Source organism: Pteropus vampyrus, unplaced genomic scaffold, assembly GCF_000151845.1.
Source record: "Pteropus vampyrus isolate Shadow unplaced genomic scaffold, Pvam_2.0 Scaffold23, whole genome shotgun sequence".
Classification (NCBI taxonomy): domain Eukaryota; kingdom Metazoa; phylum Chordata; class Mammalia; order Chiroptera; family Pteropodidae; genus Pteropus; species Pteropus vampyrus.
The window spans coordinates 1,352,871-1,368,831 of NW_011888804.1; the positions used below are offsets into that span (position 1 = coordinate 1,352,871).

At 48.7% G+C, this 15,961-nt stretch overlaps 1 protein-coding gene and 1 non-coding gene across 3 annotated transcripts in view; both read right to left on the reverse strand.

Moving 5' to 3' along the window:
* TMEM120B (transmembrane protein 120B) overlaps nt 1-15,174 on the reverse strand; it is a 34,340-nt gene extending 19,166 nt beyond the window's left edge. For both annotated transcript variants that reach the window (XM_023528204.1, XM_011355757.2), the window contains exons 1-2: nt 14,960-15,174; nt 767-885 (exon numbers count right to left, since the gene is read on the reverse strand). In XM_023528204.1, coding sequence (XP_023383972.1) covers nt 767-885; nt 14,960-15,028 — 188 coding nt within the window. In that variant the 5' untranslated portion in view covers nt 15,029-15,174. The remainder of the gene's footprint in view (nt 1-766; nt 886-14,959) is intronic.
* On the reverse strand, nt 4,461-4,579 carry LOC111737044. The gene has a single exon (XR_002779333.1). It is a non-coding gene; the product is annotated as a 5S ribosomal RNA (ribosomal RNA).
* Nucleotides 15,175-15,961: the final 787 nt, after the last annotated feature.

The following is a 15,961-nucleotide window of genomic DNA, read 5'->3' on the forward strand; positions in this document are numbered from 1 at the left end:
TGCCAGCCCACGTAAGTAATCTGGGAAAAGCTGCTCAGAGCCTGTTTCCCTGTCTACCTGGGCAGGGGGTCAGAGCCTAGCCCCTTCACCTATGGTTATGAGGGGCTGTCCTAAACTACAAAGACATCGGGATTGGGGAGTGAACATGTGATCCTGGCCTCAGGTACTGAACTAAGTCATGAGCTCAAGTATGTCCCCGGGAGGGGGAGGGGAAAGCCAGACTTCTCCCCCGCTGCACCAGTGAACCTGAGGGAGCCCCGACACCCATGAGAAGGATCCCACTGCTCATCTGCCCAGCGGGACTTCTTATAACAACTTTCTTCTGGGCAACTGCCTCTCATCCTCATCCCGCCTCCAACAGGCTCAAGGCCTGTCCCATCCCCCAGGTCCATAAACTGAGCATATAACCTAGTCTTGCCTAACCGGTCTACTCAGTGATTGCTTCACAGGTGGGCACATGACCAGTTCCAACCAATGAGGATCACACCCAGAACTTCTGCTGGGCTGGCCAAGCCAGTAGGAAGAAAGGCTGGAGGCCAGCTCGGTGACCATGAGTGGACAGCCGGCCTGAGAGAGAAGCCAATCTAGAGGAAGGCAGAAATTAGAGGGGAAAAAAAACCAGATTCCTAAAACTACCCTTTGACCCCTGGATCCAGCAATGCCTAAGGCCACTCCTGGTTTTTTTTTTTTCCATTAACATTTCCATTCTCTGCCTGAGCCATTTTGAGGCTGGGTTTCTGACCCTTTGCTATGCGGCCGCGCCTACCTCTGGAGCGTGTGCTTCAAGTCCTTTAGTCGGGTCTTCTGCTTGCTGATGGAGCTGCTACACAAGGTCTGGAGTGCCGTCAGCTCGTCCAGCTTCTGTCTGTAGATCCTGTGTGTCTCCTGAAGGATGCAGGAGGCCGGGCACGATGTAGAAGAGAAAGCGAACAGGTCATTTGTCACGGTTTGCTCGTGTCAGAGGACGTGGCTGCAGAGGTCAGAGTTTGACGGCGAAGACGATACACCCACAACTATCTATTAGAGATGATGTGGCTGAGAAAATTGGGACTGGAACTGGGGACGGCAGCATGGGACAGCGCTTGTTCTACCCTCCCTCATGATGAGCGCGACCAAATGTGACTGTGAGGGGCTCTCTCTTGTCAATTCTTAGTCCAGGGGGTTTGAGTAGAGGTAACAGTCCCTGTGCCAAGAGTGGTCACGTGATCCAGGCCTGGTCAATTAGTATCCTCTGATCCCCTGGCAACCGACTGGTTCTGACATGGATAAACGGCCCATATTGGGCCAGTGAGAGTCAGCCCTGGGACTTTGGCTGCAAGTGTTGGTTTAGAGACGCCCTCGTTCTCCTGGGTTTGCTAATCTGGTGGCAGGTACACGTGGGGCTGCTGAGTGGGGAGAGCCTGCCTAAGGATGAAGCCAAACAGGACTTTGAGACGTGGTTAAGAGACAGAATTCTCACAGCACTGTCTCGACCTTTGGATCGAACCAAGTCTGAACATAATGGTATCCAACACTCTCGGTTATGTAAACTCATAAATTCCTTTCCACCCGAGGCCAGAATGGGTTCCTGATCCTGGCAATGAAGACAGTTCTGGTTAAGTCAACTAAGAAAATAATATACCTCTTCCCTTAAAGCCAACCCTCCCTCAACGTCTCATTCCTGGAATTAACTCCTCAGGGCCCCAAGGCCAAAGGAAATACAAGAGACTGCCCCTACACCAGGAGAAGGGAACACTGTAAATAATGCCACATGCCAGGAAACACGCCCTTCCCTCCAGACTTGATCATCTCGGACAAATACCAACAATTTGGAGAAACCACTGTGAGGGACAGGAACCGTGAAATGCAATACAGTAATCCAATGAACGTATTTAAAGTGGCTGTTTTCTCGGTGGAGAAATGCGTGTAGCAGAAATGCATTTAGCTTTCTGCCCGTGTGCGTGCGTGTGCATGTGCGTGTGCGTGTGCATGTGCATGCGTGCGTGCGTGTGTGTTCTTCTTCTACATCAGGCATCAGTAAACTATAGTCCTCAGGCCAAATTCAGCCACGTGGTTTCGTATGGGCAGTAAGCTAAAAACGGGTTCTGCATGGCTGGAAAAAAATATCAAAAGAAGAATATCTCATGACATGTGAAAAATATATGAAACTGAAATTTCAGTATCCATAAATAAGCGTTATTGGAGCACAGCCACGCCCATTCATTTGCATATCGTCTGTGGCTTCTCTGAAATTACAACAGCGGAGTTGCTGTGACAGAGACCATATGGCCCGCAAAGCCTAGAATCCTCACTACTTGGCTTTTTTGACCAAAAAAAAAAAAAAAAAAGTTTGCCTACTCCTGTTCTAAACCGTTTGGGAGTTACTTGTAGACAACATGTTTCTTTAGTCCTAAATACTTCCTCGTGTATGTCCTAAGACCAGCGACATTCACGGTACAATGATCAAACGCAGAAAATGTGACCTTGATACGACACAATACCATGGCCTTGAAGAGTGTCCGAATTCGTATTTTTGCTGACTGTCCATTGATGGCAATTTCTCCCCAGATCCTGGACCCAGTTCAGTCTCCTGCCTTGTACGCCCACTCGTATCTGGTCTCCTTCAGTCGAGAACGGTTTCTCGACCTTTCCTTGTCTTTCGCGACGTTGGTATTTTTTAAGAGCTCAGTCCAGTTGTTTTGAATAATGTCCCTCCGTCTAGGTTTGTCTGTTATTTCTTCATAATTAGATTTTGGTTATGCATTTGGTGCAAGAACGCCACTAAAGCAGCACTGTGTCCTCAGCGTGTCCCATCAGGAGGGACATGGTGTCTACGATGTTAACGTTAATTGCGCAGAAAAGGCGGAGTCCACCCACTTTCTCCCCTGTACAGTGACCAGCCTTCCATGTGTAACTAATAAGTACTCTGAAGAGAGACCGCCTGTATTTTAATCATGTTTGAATCCTTCAGTGCTGAAACTGCCATCTACGTACAGCCAATATCTGGGAGTACCAAAGGGGGCCCTCCGGAGCCGCGTGGGGAGGACGGGGACAGGGAGCCCCTGACTAGACGACAGGCTTCGAGAAAGTGGGGCCTTTGGCCTAAGCGTCCCGGCAATGCCAGCTCCTGGAAGATAAAAGGTCACGTGACCTCCTGGCACCGTTTGGTGTTGGGTCCCACCACGGGAGATGATACCAAGACTAGAACACCAGCAGCCAGAGGCTCGCCAGGCCCTCTTCAGTATGAATTCATATTTCAAGTAAAAGGCGAAGACATTATCCTTGTTAAAAATTAAAACACGACAGCTAGAGTCAGCTTTGAACTCACCCCTCACCTGTCTTCTCTCCCTTCCCCGGAAGTAACCACTGTTACCAGTTCCTGCTAGACCTTTTCCTATGCATTCTTCCAGACTGTATTCTATGCATCTATGTATTTCTACATTCTACATAGATCTATTTCTATATACATATACATAAATACACATACGTATATATGAAAAATACACTGTTGCCAAAACGAATTGTCCATAATACTTATTCTCCTCCACTTCCTTTTAGCAACGGGACCCCAGAGTTACATCTGGGCACATGGCTGCCCAGCTACAGACTGCATTTCTGAGCCTCCCTTGCAGCTAGGCGTAGCAGTATGGCCAAGAGTTAGCCAATGGGATGCCAGCAGAAGTGGTGTACGTTCTGAACCACATTTTTATAAGGAAAGGCTTGGTCTCTACTCTCTCTTTTCCTGACTGGGATAGGTCAACAACAGGTGCAGACACCTTGAAGCCAGAGATGGAAAGCCATGTGATACAAATGGCATAGCCCACTGTCCCTTCCCCCCCAGCCAGACCAACCTGGATCCCAGGTGACCTCATGTGACAGAGCTTCCAACCTGCGATGGTTTTACAACATGATCGCCCATCCTTTAGCACTCCTCGCACAGAGAGGTGGGGTCTCCGTTCCCTCCCCTTAAATATAAATAGGGTTGTGGCTATATATATGGCAGAAGGGACACTATACAATTTCTGAAGAAAAGTCCTAAAAGGACATGTGGTTTCTACCTTATGTGCTGAAACACTTGCTCTTGGAGCAAAAAGTTCAATGACTCTGAGGCCACCATGCTGTATGGAAACCCTAAGCACATAGAGAAGTCACATGCAGACACTCCGATCAATATTCTCAAATAAGACAAACCTTTTCATTCCAACTCAGGTGGCAGAGGGGTAAAGAAACCTCCAGATGATTTCTCCCTGTTATCCAAGTCTTTCCAGCTAAGGCCTTGGACACCACAGAGCACAGTCAAGCCACCCAGACCGTGTCCTGTCTAAATTCCTGACTTACAGAATCCATGAGCAAAATGCGGTTATCGATTTTTGTTTTGTTTTGTTTTGTTATTTTTTATTTTTTTAGGCGAGGCAACCCTTGGTTGACCACAGATTGCAAGGACCTTGTCAGCTTACAATCTCTTATTTTTTTATTTTTTATGCCTACAGCACCTGGTCTTCCCAGGTGGTCTCCCATCCAAGTACTAACCAAGCCCGACTCTACTTAGCTTCCGAGATCGGACGGGATCGGGCTTGTTCAGGGTGGCGTGGCCATAGGCAGTTATCATTTTATGCAGCAATAAGTAACTGGAACAGCACTCACCCTGGACCCCACCTCTCTCTGGCCTGTTATATGAGAAAGAAGATACCTCATTTCAGCCTTTTGGTTTGGGGGGAATCTCTTTGTTATAACAGCATAGCTTATACCCTAAAGCACATACATTTGATTTAAAAAAAAAAGTCGACAGCATCAAAATATACCTATGATTCCACAACAATATGTCTTGAAGCCTCAGCACTATGTCTTGAAGATCTAGCCATGGAAACGGTACAGATGTACTTCGCTCTTTCTACGGCTGTGCAGTATTTCATGTTATAAACACACTATAGTTTATTTAAGCCATTCCCACTGCTGGAGGTAGCGCCCCCCTAGGGAAGAGTCTCTCTGAGGAAGAGAGGTGGAACTGCTGGGTCAGAGGGCACAGGCTTGTTTTCAGCTTTAACAGTTCTTGGCAAACTGCCCACAGAGTGGCTGTACGAATTTACACTCCCACCCACGGCATACGACGGCTGTCCACACCGCGCCAACCCTCCGAGCCATCATTTACTTTTCTACAGGCACATTTCTAATGCTCCCCTAAGGCATCAGACTGGGTAGGGATGGGAAGCCCATGGGCCTTCCCATAATTTTATCCCCTGGTATATGGACTCATTCTGATGCTCCAAAGTTTTTTTTTGGTCTGTCTGTCTGTCTGTCATTGGTCAGAACCACTTCTCAGGGGAGATCCAATACTGGAGACCAATCATCTGGTCCGCTCCCACCCTCAGCTCCCGGCTCAGGATGTGCCAGCCACTAGGAAGACAACTGGGGTGAGAGGAGTCAGAAACAAGGCTGTGACACGCTCTGTACCCCCAGGGCATTCTCTGCTCACACCCGGTCTCTGCGGATTCCAGCCCAGACCCACAGCAGTGGGGAAGGTTACCGTTCATTTCTTGGACCCATACTTTTCTCCAGACAGTTGTCTCTCGCTTGCTCTTTTTTTTTAATTGTGATAAAATTTACCATTTTAATTTAATTTGTCTAATTGTGATACAACGCACATAAAATCAACCATCTTAACCATTTTTAAGTGTACATTTCAGTGGCATTAAATCCATTCGCTTTGTTGTGTAACCACCACGACCATCCATCCTCAGAACTATTTTCATCAGCCCAACTGAAACTCTGAACCCATCAAACAAGAACTCCATTTCCTGTTCCCCACCAGCCACCAGCTCCTGGCCACGACCATGCTGACACTATCTCTATGAATTTGACTCCTCTAGGTACCCCATCTAAGTAGAGTCATACAGGATTTGTCTTTTTGTGTCCCTTAATTTAGACACAGCATAATGTTTTCAAAGTCCACCCATGTTGGAGCACATCTCAGGATGCCCTTCCTCTTTAAGGCTTAATGATATTTCACTGTGTGTGTGCACTACATCTTCTTCATCCATCCATCTGTCCATGGACACCTGGGTTGCTTCTGCCTTCTGGCCACAGTGAATAATGTTACTATAAACATGGGTGTGCAAATACCTGTTCGAGGCCCTGCTTGGGTTCTTGTGCGTATACGCTCAGAAGTGGGGGTGCCAGATCACAGGAGGATTCTGTGTTTCATGCTTTTGAGGAGCTGCCATAGCGTTTTACAACAGCTGCCTCTTGACCATCCGTGGGGTGGTCCTGAGAGGTGCGGGGGGAGTACCATTCCCGTCTCCCCTTGGAGTACCTAGCTACTCTCCGCACGTGAGGGTGTCTCCGACAGACCCCTGAGTGGACCTGTGATTTGAGATCCTTTTTCAAGGAGCAGGATGAACCACACTGAGGACATCCGATCTTGCCTTTTATCCCATCCACCTCGGCCCAGTGGCTTCAAATGGAACCAGTCGCCAGATGGAGGCCTTCTGTTGTTTTTGCCAACCAGGCATTTTAGTCCCCTTCTGGTTAAAGTCCCCACAGTTTCTTTGGAGACCCACCCCTCCGCCATACTCGGGCTATGAGATCTGGCTGGGGTGGGGGAGAGGGGGTGGGCGGACCCCGCCTGGGCTCCAGGGCATATGACCCAGGCCTGGCCAATCAGAGCATCAGCCTCCCAACCCCGCTGTTGACTCAGAATCACTGGTTGTGGGGCTTCTTATCACAACTTCTGAAAAAGAGGAACTCTTTCTCCATGGATTTTGAAGATAGCGGGGTGTGAGCCCAGAGCTCATGGGGCTGTCTCGCCTGAGAACAAACCCAACAGAGAAGAAAACAAGGCGGTGAGGTAGATGGAGGCTGAGCCCTGATGACTGCACCTGGGCCCTGGTTTGGCCTGTACCTGAAGGAGGTACGCCTTTGATCTCCCAAGTACTCTTTGCCTTTGCCACTTGGGCTGAGTGTCTTCATTTCAGAAGCGAGTGTCAGAATCTAGATTAAGGTGCAAAAAAGAGCTTTCCTCCCGGGCAGAGTTAGCCACATCAGGTAAGAGGAGGAGCCACAAATCTTAGACTCATTATCACCAAGCTCTTGCCCAGGGTGCTGTCATTTTAAAGCTGTTAAGGGCAAGGACTTGGAGCCTGGTTGAAAGAATCCTCATCAAGCCAGCAACTAAATAAACAGTCCCCCCAAGAATGCAGACCTTTAAACAACCATATTGGGTATTTTGCCACCAAACTAAGAACCTAAACCATTGTTTTTAACAACTTTATCGAGGTATAATTTACACACCATAAAATTCACTCATTTTAAGTATACAATTCAGTGATTCTTACCCATTTACCATGTTGTACAACCATCACCCCACACAGTTCTGGACGTTCCATCACCCAGGAGGATCCCTACGTCTATGTTAGCACACCCTGCCAGCCCCGCCAGCTCCTGGCAACCACTCATCTCCCTCCTATCCCGATAGATTTGTCTTTTCTGGATATTTCATATAAATGGAATCATATAATATGTGGTGTTTGTGTCTGGCTTCTTAGCCTAACGTTTTCGAGGTTTACTTACATTGTAGCATGTATTAGCATTTGTTTATTGCTACTCAGTAAAAGTTTGGTATAGATGTGCCACATTTTGTTTATTCATTCACCAGTTGTTGGGAATTTGGGTTATTTCCACTTTTTGGCTCTTATGAATAACTCTGCCATGATCATTCACATACAAGTCCTTGTGCGGACATATAATGTCATTGCTGGGTCCTATGGTAAATGTATGTTTGACTTTCAAAGAGCATGCCAAACTGCCAAACCACTGTTTTTACTTCTAAACTTGTCAGCAGTGGATTGGAACACGGTAGACACTCACCAAAAACTGGGAGTCAGCTCTGCACGCAGCACAGGGAGCATCGGCTTATTAAATGTGATTGACGCTCGCATCAAGTCGCTACCTCTAAAAATAACCCAGAGTGCTGGGGGCACCGGAGCAGACAGGCAGCTGTGGAGAAAGAACCCGACCTGCAGCACAAAGCAAGTCCCACCCCCCACCCCCTACAGACACACACAACTGTCTAGTTCAAGACCAATCCAAGAAAAGGAACACATTTGATAGGATAGCTAAAGACAGAGCTTTCGGTGGGGAGAAAGGATACGAATAAGGGAAATATTGTCAGTAAAGAATCAAATGTCAAGACACTTACTTCTCTGAGAAAATACAAGCACGGTACAAGACTCGATTCCGCATTAAATGATATTTGCATGGTCATAATCACGTAAATGACCGATGCTGAGCCTAGAGAGCTGTTGTTCTCTATACACCTTTTGGTACTGTTGGATAACTTTCTGGTTTCCTGCTCATTTTATGGAATATTTCACACATATAAGAAAGGCCAGAAAAATGACATAATAGAAAAGAAACATAATATTAACATTCATTTTCTCACCCTCAGCTTAAGAAATAATAGTGCGCATAGGGTTGAAAGCCCCTATGTATTCTTTCTAGGTGGCAGTCCCATCCCCTGCCCCCAAAGAGAGGAACCCCTGTGCTGGTTATTTCTGCCCCCCACACCCACCCCAGATCAATTCAGTCCTTCTCTGTGTTGACATCTTTGGATTGCATCTCCTGGGGTCCCACTCTGTCATCTACTCAGGTTTGGCCAATGGGAGGCCAGGACAGAAGACCGGCAGGCTGGAGGGGAGACAGGTGGGATGTTTGGGCCACCTGTCGCCTCCCTGCTTTGCCCATAGCCTTTCACCACTACAGCCCTGTCCTCTTCCCCTGCAACGAGCTTTGGCCAAACTCTGGTGACTGACCCCTCTCTCTGCCCCTTTAGGACTAGGACAGATCCCAGCTCCAGGGGTCTCACTCCCTAACTGCCACATCTCCATAAATAGCCCCTTCCTTAAACTCTTCGCTGGGATTCTTTTGGGAGAGCCGCTGCTTCTTGCCAGGGCCCTGTCTCAGTTTCCATTATACTGAATTCAGCCCGTATCACTCCCTTGCAAGTCTTTATATTTGTGCTACAAAGATGTGTATCAGTAAGCAATACACAGTGTTGTTCTGAATGTTTAACTTTATTACACATGTCATACTATATACACCCCTCTGCAAGCTTGCACTCAATGTTGCTTTCCTGTTTAAAGGATTTACCCATATTGATACATGTAGCTCTAGTATATTCATTCTGCTCTTCATACCCCACTCCATGGATGCCCAATGGAATTATCCATTCTGATGGGCCTTTTTTTCTAGCTGTTATAAACAAGTGTTATAAGAATTCTCATACACACCTCTTATTTGAATTTTTACCTATGTAGATATATATTACTTACAAAAATGTAGAATGGATTTTAAAAATTAGAAGTACTAACATTAGCTCTGTAAGCTGAGATGCCCGTAGCGTCATTCCTACGCGTCTGATTACCCTCCTTCTACACCACGTGTAGAAGACACAGACAAGAGAGTTCCTGGTAGAGGATTTGAAAATCTGCCGCCTCACCTGTCCTCTGAGGCCTCACTCAAGCTCTGCCCCAGCGGGATGAAGAGGTTAATGGCTCCAGGTCCCAGCACAGCTGTGAAACATCTGGAGATACCTTCTTAACACAACCTGGCTGAGTTGTAAGATTCAGAACTGGGGAGTCAGAACTCCTGAGTCAACATTTATTGCAAGAACTGCCAGCAATGGCATCTCGTGGCATTTTCAAACAGGGCTCTGGCCAAGGAGCATCGAAAGTTGGCAGGCGACCTGGTCAGTTGCAACAGAGCCATGGCTGTCACCAAAATGTGGTGCCTTATTGCTCTGCCCTTCTCTGGTGGTTAAGTTTTCGAAAGATTACATTTATATAGTTCTCTTTCCAAGGAATGAACTGCAAATAAAGATATCTGGATGCTGAGTATACTTAACTAAGACTCATCACCATGGAAACACTACCGAGGATGGCAAGCTGACTTCACCTAAACTGTATCAAGTCTAAACAGGGAAGGAGTCTAAGTCACATGGAAGGTTTGATTCATAATGTCTGTTATATGGGCAGTAAGTAGAGGTGTTGGCAGGTGTGTCAGGCAGGATAACATAATAAATAGCTAAGTGATTACGCTATGTAGTCAAACCGACTTCACATCCAGCCACTTCTCAGCTGAGTATGTCATCTCTTTGTACCTCAGTTTCTTCGGCTGTGAAAGGGCTAGGAAATGAGGTATATGTAACGGGCCATGTACTGGTTTCTTAAAATCAGTTTTATTGCGGTATAATTTACATATCAATTCACCAGTTTTCAGGTGTACAATTCCATGAATTTTGACAAATATGTACAATTGTATAACTATCAATGCCACCATCAGGACATGAAACAAAGATTTCTAAACTTCGTTGTTGCCCTGAGCGCCTCAGTAAACTTTTCAGAGTCCTTAGGTCACATAATTGAAAAGTATTTATGTCCTAACAACTTAGCAGCCTTTTAGGAAAAAAGTAATGCACTGAAATTTTATAAAAAAATATTTTTATTTCATTCTGAAATGACCAAAATTTTTTACTAATGGGATGTATGTGGGCCTGTTAGGGTCTGCATAAATTCCCAAACCTTGAGATCAGATCAGACACTGATGCCCTCATTTCTCGTTCCATATTGACTTTCACACAGTACTTGACTTTAATCAGAGACCACTAAAGACCCAACTTCAAAAAGCAGAACATCATCAAAAAGGATTTAGCGTGATCTAACGTGCACCTGCAAAATAACCAAGTTAGCGCCGTAAGCCGTGCGTGACGAATGTCATTGTTTCCCTTGAAAGTTTAATCGTCCCACAGTGCCCCTGTGACCTTGCTGCAGCTCCGTGAAGGAGTCTTGACACAGTCTGAGAATCACGAATATAGACTGTTTCTGTTACTTCCCCCCCAAAAAGATACCCGTCCAGCATCCCTCTTTTTTTCTTACTACCAGTATTTTGATTTTCCTTCATGGGATCATCCCTCCCCGACTCTTATTTCGTGTAGTTTGACTGGCACTGATCTCAGTCCTGAGTTCCAGGGACTGACAGGTAACCAAGCCACCAATCAGTACCCCGATGACTGGTTCAGTAAGGGAGGATCACATGACTCAAGTTGAGCCAATGAGAGTCAGCTCTGGGACTCTTGCTGAAATTACTGGCAAGAAGATGCACTGTTTTTACCAGGTTTGCTAAGCTGGTCGATGTCAGCCGGGAGCTGCCAATGGTCATCTTTAGAGACTGCCTGAGAATAAAGCTGACATAGAGGAGACAGAGATGTCACTGGAGACCCTGGATAAAGTCTAACCCAAAGCCATTTGCCGCTGGTCTTCCCAATACATGAGCCAATAAACCCCCTTTTTGGCTCAAAGCCACTCAAACTGGGTTTCTATCACTTGCAACTAAGAATCCTGACTAATGTGTTGTTTTAAAGCACCACACGAATGAAATGAGACTCTGCAAGTTCAAAAGCTTTCTTCCAGAACTAAGGCTCTCAGGATACTTTTGGAAGGCACTGTGTTAGGAACGCAAAAAGTATCCGACCTACACAGGTGGCCTGGGTTCAAATTCTGATTCCTTGACTTTCAAGTTGCTTAACATAGCCTCAGTCTCCTCATTTGTAAAGCAGGTTTGTCATTTAGATTGAATGAGATGATCCATGGATCAAATAGTTAGCTCATTACTACTACTACTACTACTACTACTACTACTACTACTACTACTACTACGATTATTATTATTATTATTGTCAGCCTTTGTTGTGCAGATAAAGAAACTCAAGCTCAAAGAGGTGACTTCCTAAAGGTCAGATACTAGATAGTGGCAGAAGTCAGGCCTGAACCCAGGAATCCTGACTCCCTATCCAGGGTTCCTTCTGTACAACCTGCTTCTAGAGAGAGAAGCCCAAAAGGCAATGCAAGATAGAATAGAAACGAAAGCCCATAAATGAGTACAGGGGCACAGACTTGCCTTGGGTAGTGGTTAAGAGCACAGACTCTGGTGTTTACCAGTGTGAGTTCAAATCCTGACTCCAGCACTTACAAGCCATTGTAAGTGATTTTGTCAGAGACTTTGTGTGATTTTCCCCTCTATAAATTTGGGATAGCAAGATCCATTTCATAAGATTTTAATGAAATAATGCTATCTTTATGCTTCCGGTCTGGCCCCGCCTGCTGTCTATCCTATACACAGCAGCTAGAGGAATGTGTATTTCATTGGTAGTAAAAGCCCAAATCTTTACAATGGCCCACAAGGCCCCTGCATTTCTATGAGGTCAGGTTCAGGGAAAGGCCACTCTTGGGTCAGGTTTCCAGTAATGTAAGGCAGGACTGCTCATTAAAACACCTGCCACCCTGTCTGTAAGTGACCTTCTGTGGTCATACCACAGGCCACTGGGCCAAACATACCGGTCTCAGACCCACGTGCAATTCACCAGCAAGGCTGAAATCCCAACCATCCAAATACAAAGTCTCCCTTGCAACATGACCTTGCCCCTGAGTCCAGGGAGGCCCTGGCAGATGCAAATCACAGTCAAAAGAAATCAGATCCTTTCCTCTGGAAAGTCCCAGAGAGTGTGACTTTTGGGGGGATGGGGAGGAATTCTAAAGACCTTTCAAATCCTCTAGGGCTGGAGAATCAGGTTTCCTCTTTCCTCTTTTCATTTGTAAAAGGGAAGGAGAGACGGAACACAAGAGACTTTGTACGGTGCGCCCCAAATGACGCAGTTGGGGAGAGATGAGCATGAAACCCACGAATCCCAGATTTTGAGGTAGACGTAGGAAAATTAAGGTAGACTGTGTGGGGGGGGGGGAAATCCTTCGTACCGTTAACCGTTCCAGTTCCAATCTGCCCACCTGCCCACCTGCCCACCTGTTGTAACCTCCTCGTTCCCCAACAAATGTCTCATAACTCAAAGTCTGTCCGACACATACACAGAGACAATGTACACCCTACTTATTATTTGCATATTCCACAGACTTTCATCTCAGGAGTTCGGACCTCTCGCATTTAATATGACAGAGAGAGGCCTCCCAACGCAAGGACAGACGGCTGAACTAGGTTCTAGCCCCAGTGTGACCACTGAGTAGCTATGTGACCCCAGTTTAATTAGCATGCCCAAGCTTTAACGTCCTCATCTATGAATTGAAGACAGAGTCGATGACCTTAACCCCCAGGAGACTCTGTGGCCTTCCACCCATCACAGGCCTCTGACCCAGCCAGTGCTGCCAAAGCCTGAGCCTACAGGGTCCCTCTTCCCAAAGACGGACCCAGTCCATTGCAGTTCCCCTACCGCTGAAGAATCAGGAGACATGACAGTCTCCACTGGGTCTGCCCTTGCTAGGCGCCAGGGGACGAAATCCACAATTAATTCCCAATTCCTCTCTGTTCCTCACACACCTGGGCTCCAGAGACACCAAGTAAGAAGAACACAACAAATCAAATGTCTCCTCTGCAACCTCTGCCTGCCAAGACTTGCTGTCTAATTGCTGTTAATTGCATTAATTGCATAGCTCCGAAGTGTTAAGATTCCTCCTCCTCCCCTTATCCTAAGGCAGGGCAAGGGGAAGGAATGATGAACGACAAAAGCCAAAAGCGTCAAGGAGAAAACCTCTCTCCCAGCCCAGACCCTAACATCCACCCGCCGTGGCTCCATGGCTGCACATGACCTGCGAGCCAGCCCAGGAGGACAAAGCGTTAAGAAGTGGCGGAGTCTACTTGATGGCAGTAGAGCCAGAAAGGTCCCCTGGAAACTGGGTGAGACCTAGGCCTGAAGGAGGGGGCAACAATCCACAAACGCTGGACAGGCCAAGAAAGAGATACACCCTTCCGGTCCCGTTTCCCTTACCCCCTGCGCATAGCTGTCATGGCACACACACCCCCTCCTGCTCCATCTCTCCAGCACCCCGCTCTCTATTCACCCCGACCTGCTGCTCATGTCTAGAAAGACCCATGCAGACAAACTCGGCACTCTCCCCCGGCTCCTCTGGACTCTGTAAGAGGCCAGCCCGCTGCAGACAAGAGCTACATGTTTAGGATAAATGAGGACTGAGCGTGTGTGATGGGATTTCAGGCAAGCGGAGCCCAACTTCGAAAAAAACAAACACAATCAGGTAGCTGCGGAGGGAGCAGCCTCCTCTCCAAAAATGGTCCAGGAGTCCCCTTGGCCAACCTCAGGGTTTCTTGGGGCGTCTCTCGTCACCAGAGTGGGTAGCTGAGGCCTCTGAGAACTCCCATCAGGTATAAGTCCTACCTGGGCCCTGCTGCCGCAAGGCCATTCTCTCCAGGGACCTCTTTCACCCCACCCCGTGTCGGGCTCCCAGCCAGAAGCGTGAGGGCTGGGAGCAGCCTGTGGCAGAGAGAGGCAGCCCAGCTGTCAGAACTGACAGATGCCATCCACCACCCCAAACTCGGCCTGCGGCAGCGCCAGAGCAGCGGGCGCCGACACCGGAACCCCAAAGACGGACGACAGGGGTCCCTCATTCCTAAGAAAAGCCCAGGGGTTCAAGGTGAACGTCTCCCAAGCACATTTTCCAGAACAGAGCTGCAGTGGGGGGCTGCCCTACCAGAGCAGAGGCGCAGCTGAGCTGCCAAAAGCCAGCGGGTGAGGGTGGGGGCAGAGAAGCCCCCTGCGGAGGTGGGGGCGGGGCTGTTCTGAGTCCCAGCGTGTACCTGTCCCTTCAGGCCTCCCCCACATGGACACGCCTGGAACTTCCCCTCGGAGGCGACAGACCAACTTTCCGCAGCGAGGGAGGTGCGCGGGGCCCAGACCTAGAGCGAGGGCGGGGGACCGGGGGCTTCCACTGGGCGCTCCAAGCGGATGAAGAACTGAAGCGCTGGGATGTGGGAGGGTGCTGGCCCACGCGGGCCACCGGCCCCCAGAGTCTGGCCAGGGACACCCCCCTGGGCCCTGCCGGTGCCTACGGCCCGGGCCGGGAGAGCAGGAAGGGGAGGCACTGCGCCTCAGGTAGCAGAGTTGCGGAACCAGGTGGCCCGGCCCTACCTGCAGTTCCTGAAATTGTCCCTCCATCTCGTGCCACTCGCGCTCGCAACGCTCCAGCTGGCCGGACATGGTGCAGTGGTGCGAGGCGGCGGCGGCTGCTCCCGCAGAGTGGCGCGGCGGGTCCCCAGCACCCCACGCCTGTCCGTTCGCCGGCTGCCTCAGAGCCACCAGCTGTTCCTGCGCAGCCGGAGCCACGCGCGCACCTGACGTCACGGCCCCCGCCCCGGCTCGCGTCCCACCCCCTCACCGGGAGGCAGGCCCCGCGCATGCGCACGCCGCTCCCCGGCTCCGCCCCCGCGTGCGGCGCGCAGCACAGGGGGCGAATGCAGCTTTGCAGGGCTTGGCTGGGTCTGTCGCTGTCCCCTTGGGAGTGCCTCTGCGCCTCCAGAATTTCTGTCTTCTCGCTGAGGCTGGGCGACTTGCCCGCAGGCTGCATTTGCAGCGCTTATGTGGGGCGTCTGAGTTCGGGAGGGAGAAAGGCGATTGGGGGAGGGTGGGTTGAAAGCTCACCACCCCTTGGCTTTGCCTGACCTTAGCCCAAACCAACAGCCTGGAATGCTGGAACTGACGATGACTATCCAGCAAGGTCACCGGGCAGGGCGGGGAAGCACAGAGAGGGCATGTCATCTCTCGGTGTCATTATTTACTGCAGCAAATAACATCCTAGATTCCTGCCTTCTAAGACTCTGGATGACTATCTCGACAGCTGTTTCTGCCGCTCAGATGACACAGCCGCCTCAAAGCTAATTGAATCCAAATTCCCTCCCCTCAAGGTCTGTGCTCGCCTAGCTTTCCAGTCACATCTCCTTTCTCGCCCTCATCCCCTTACATGGAACACCCTTCCTTCTAAATCTTCATAAACTCGCCTTTTGCTCATCATTCAAGCTTCAGTTCAAATGACACCTGTTTCCTAGGACTTCCCTAACTACAAACCGGGTGGTTTAAATACCACAAACTGGGTGACTTAACCGAAATGTATTCTCTCACAGTTCTGAACGCCGA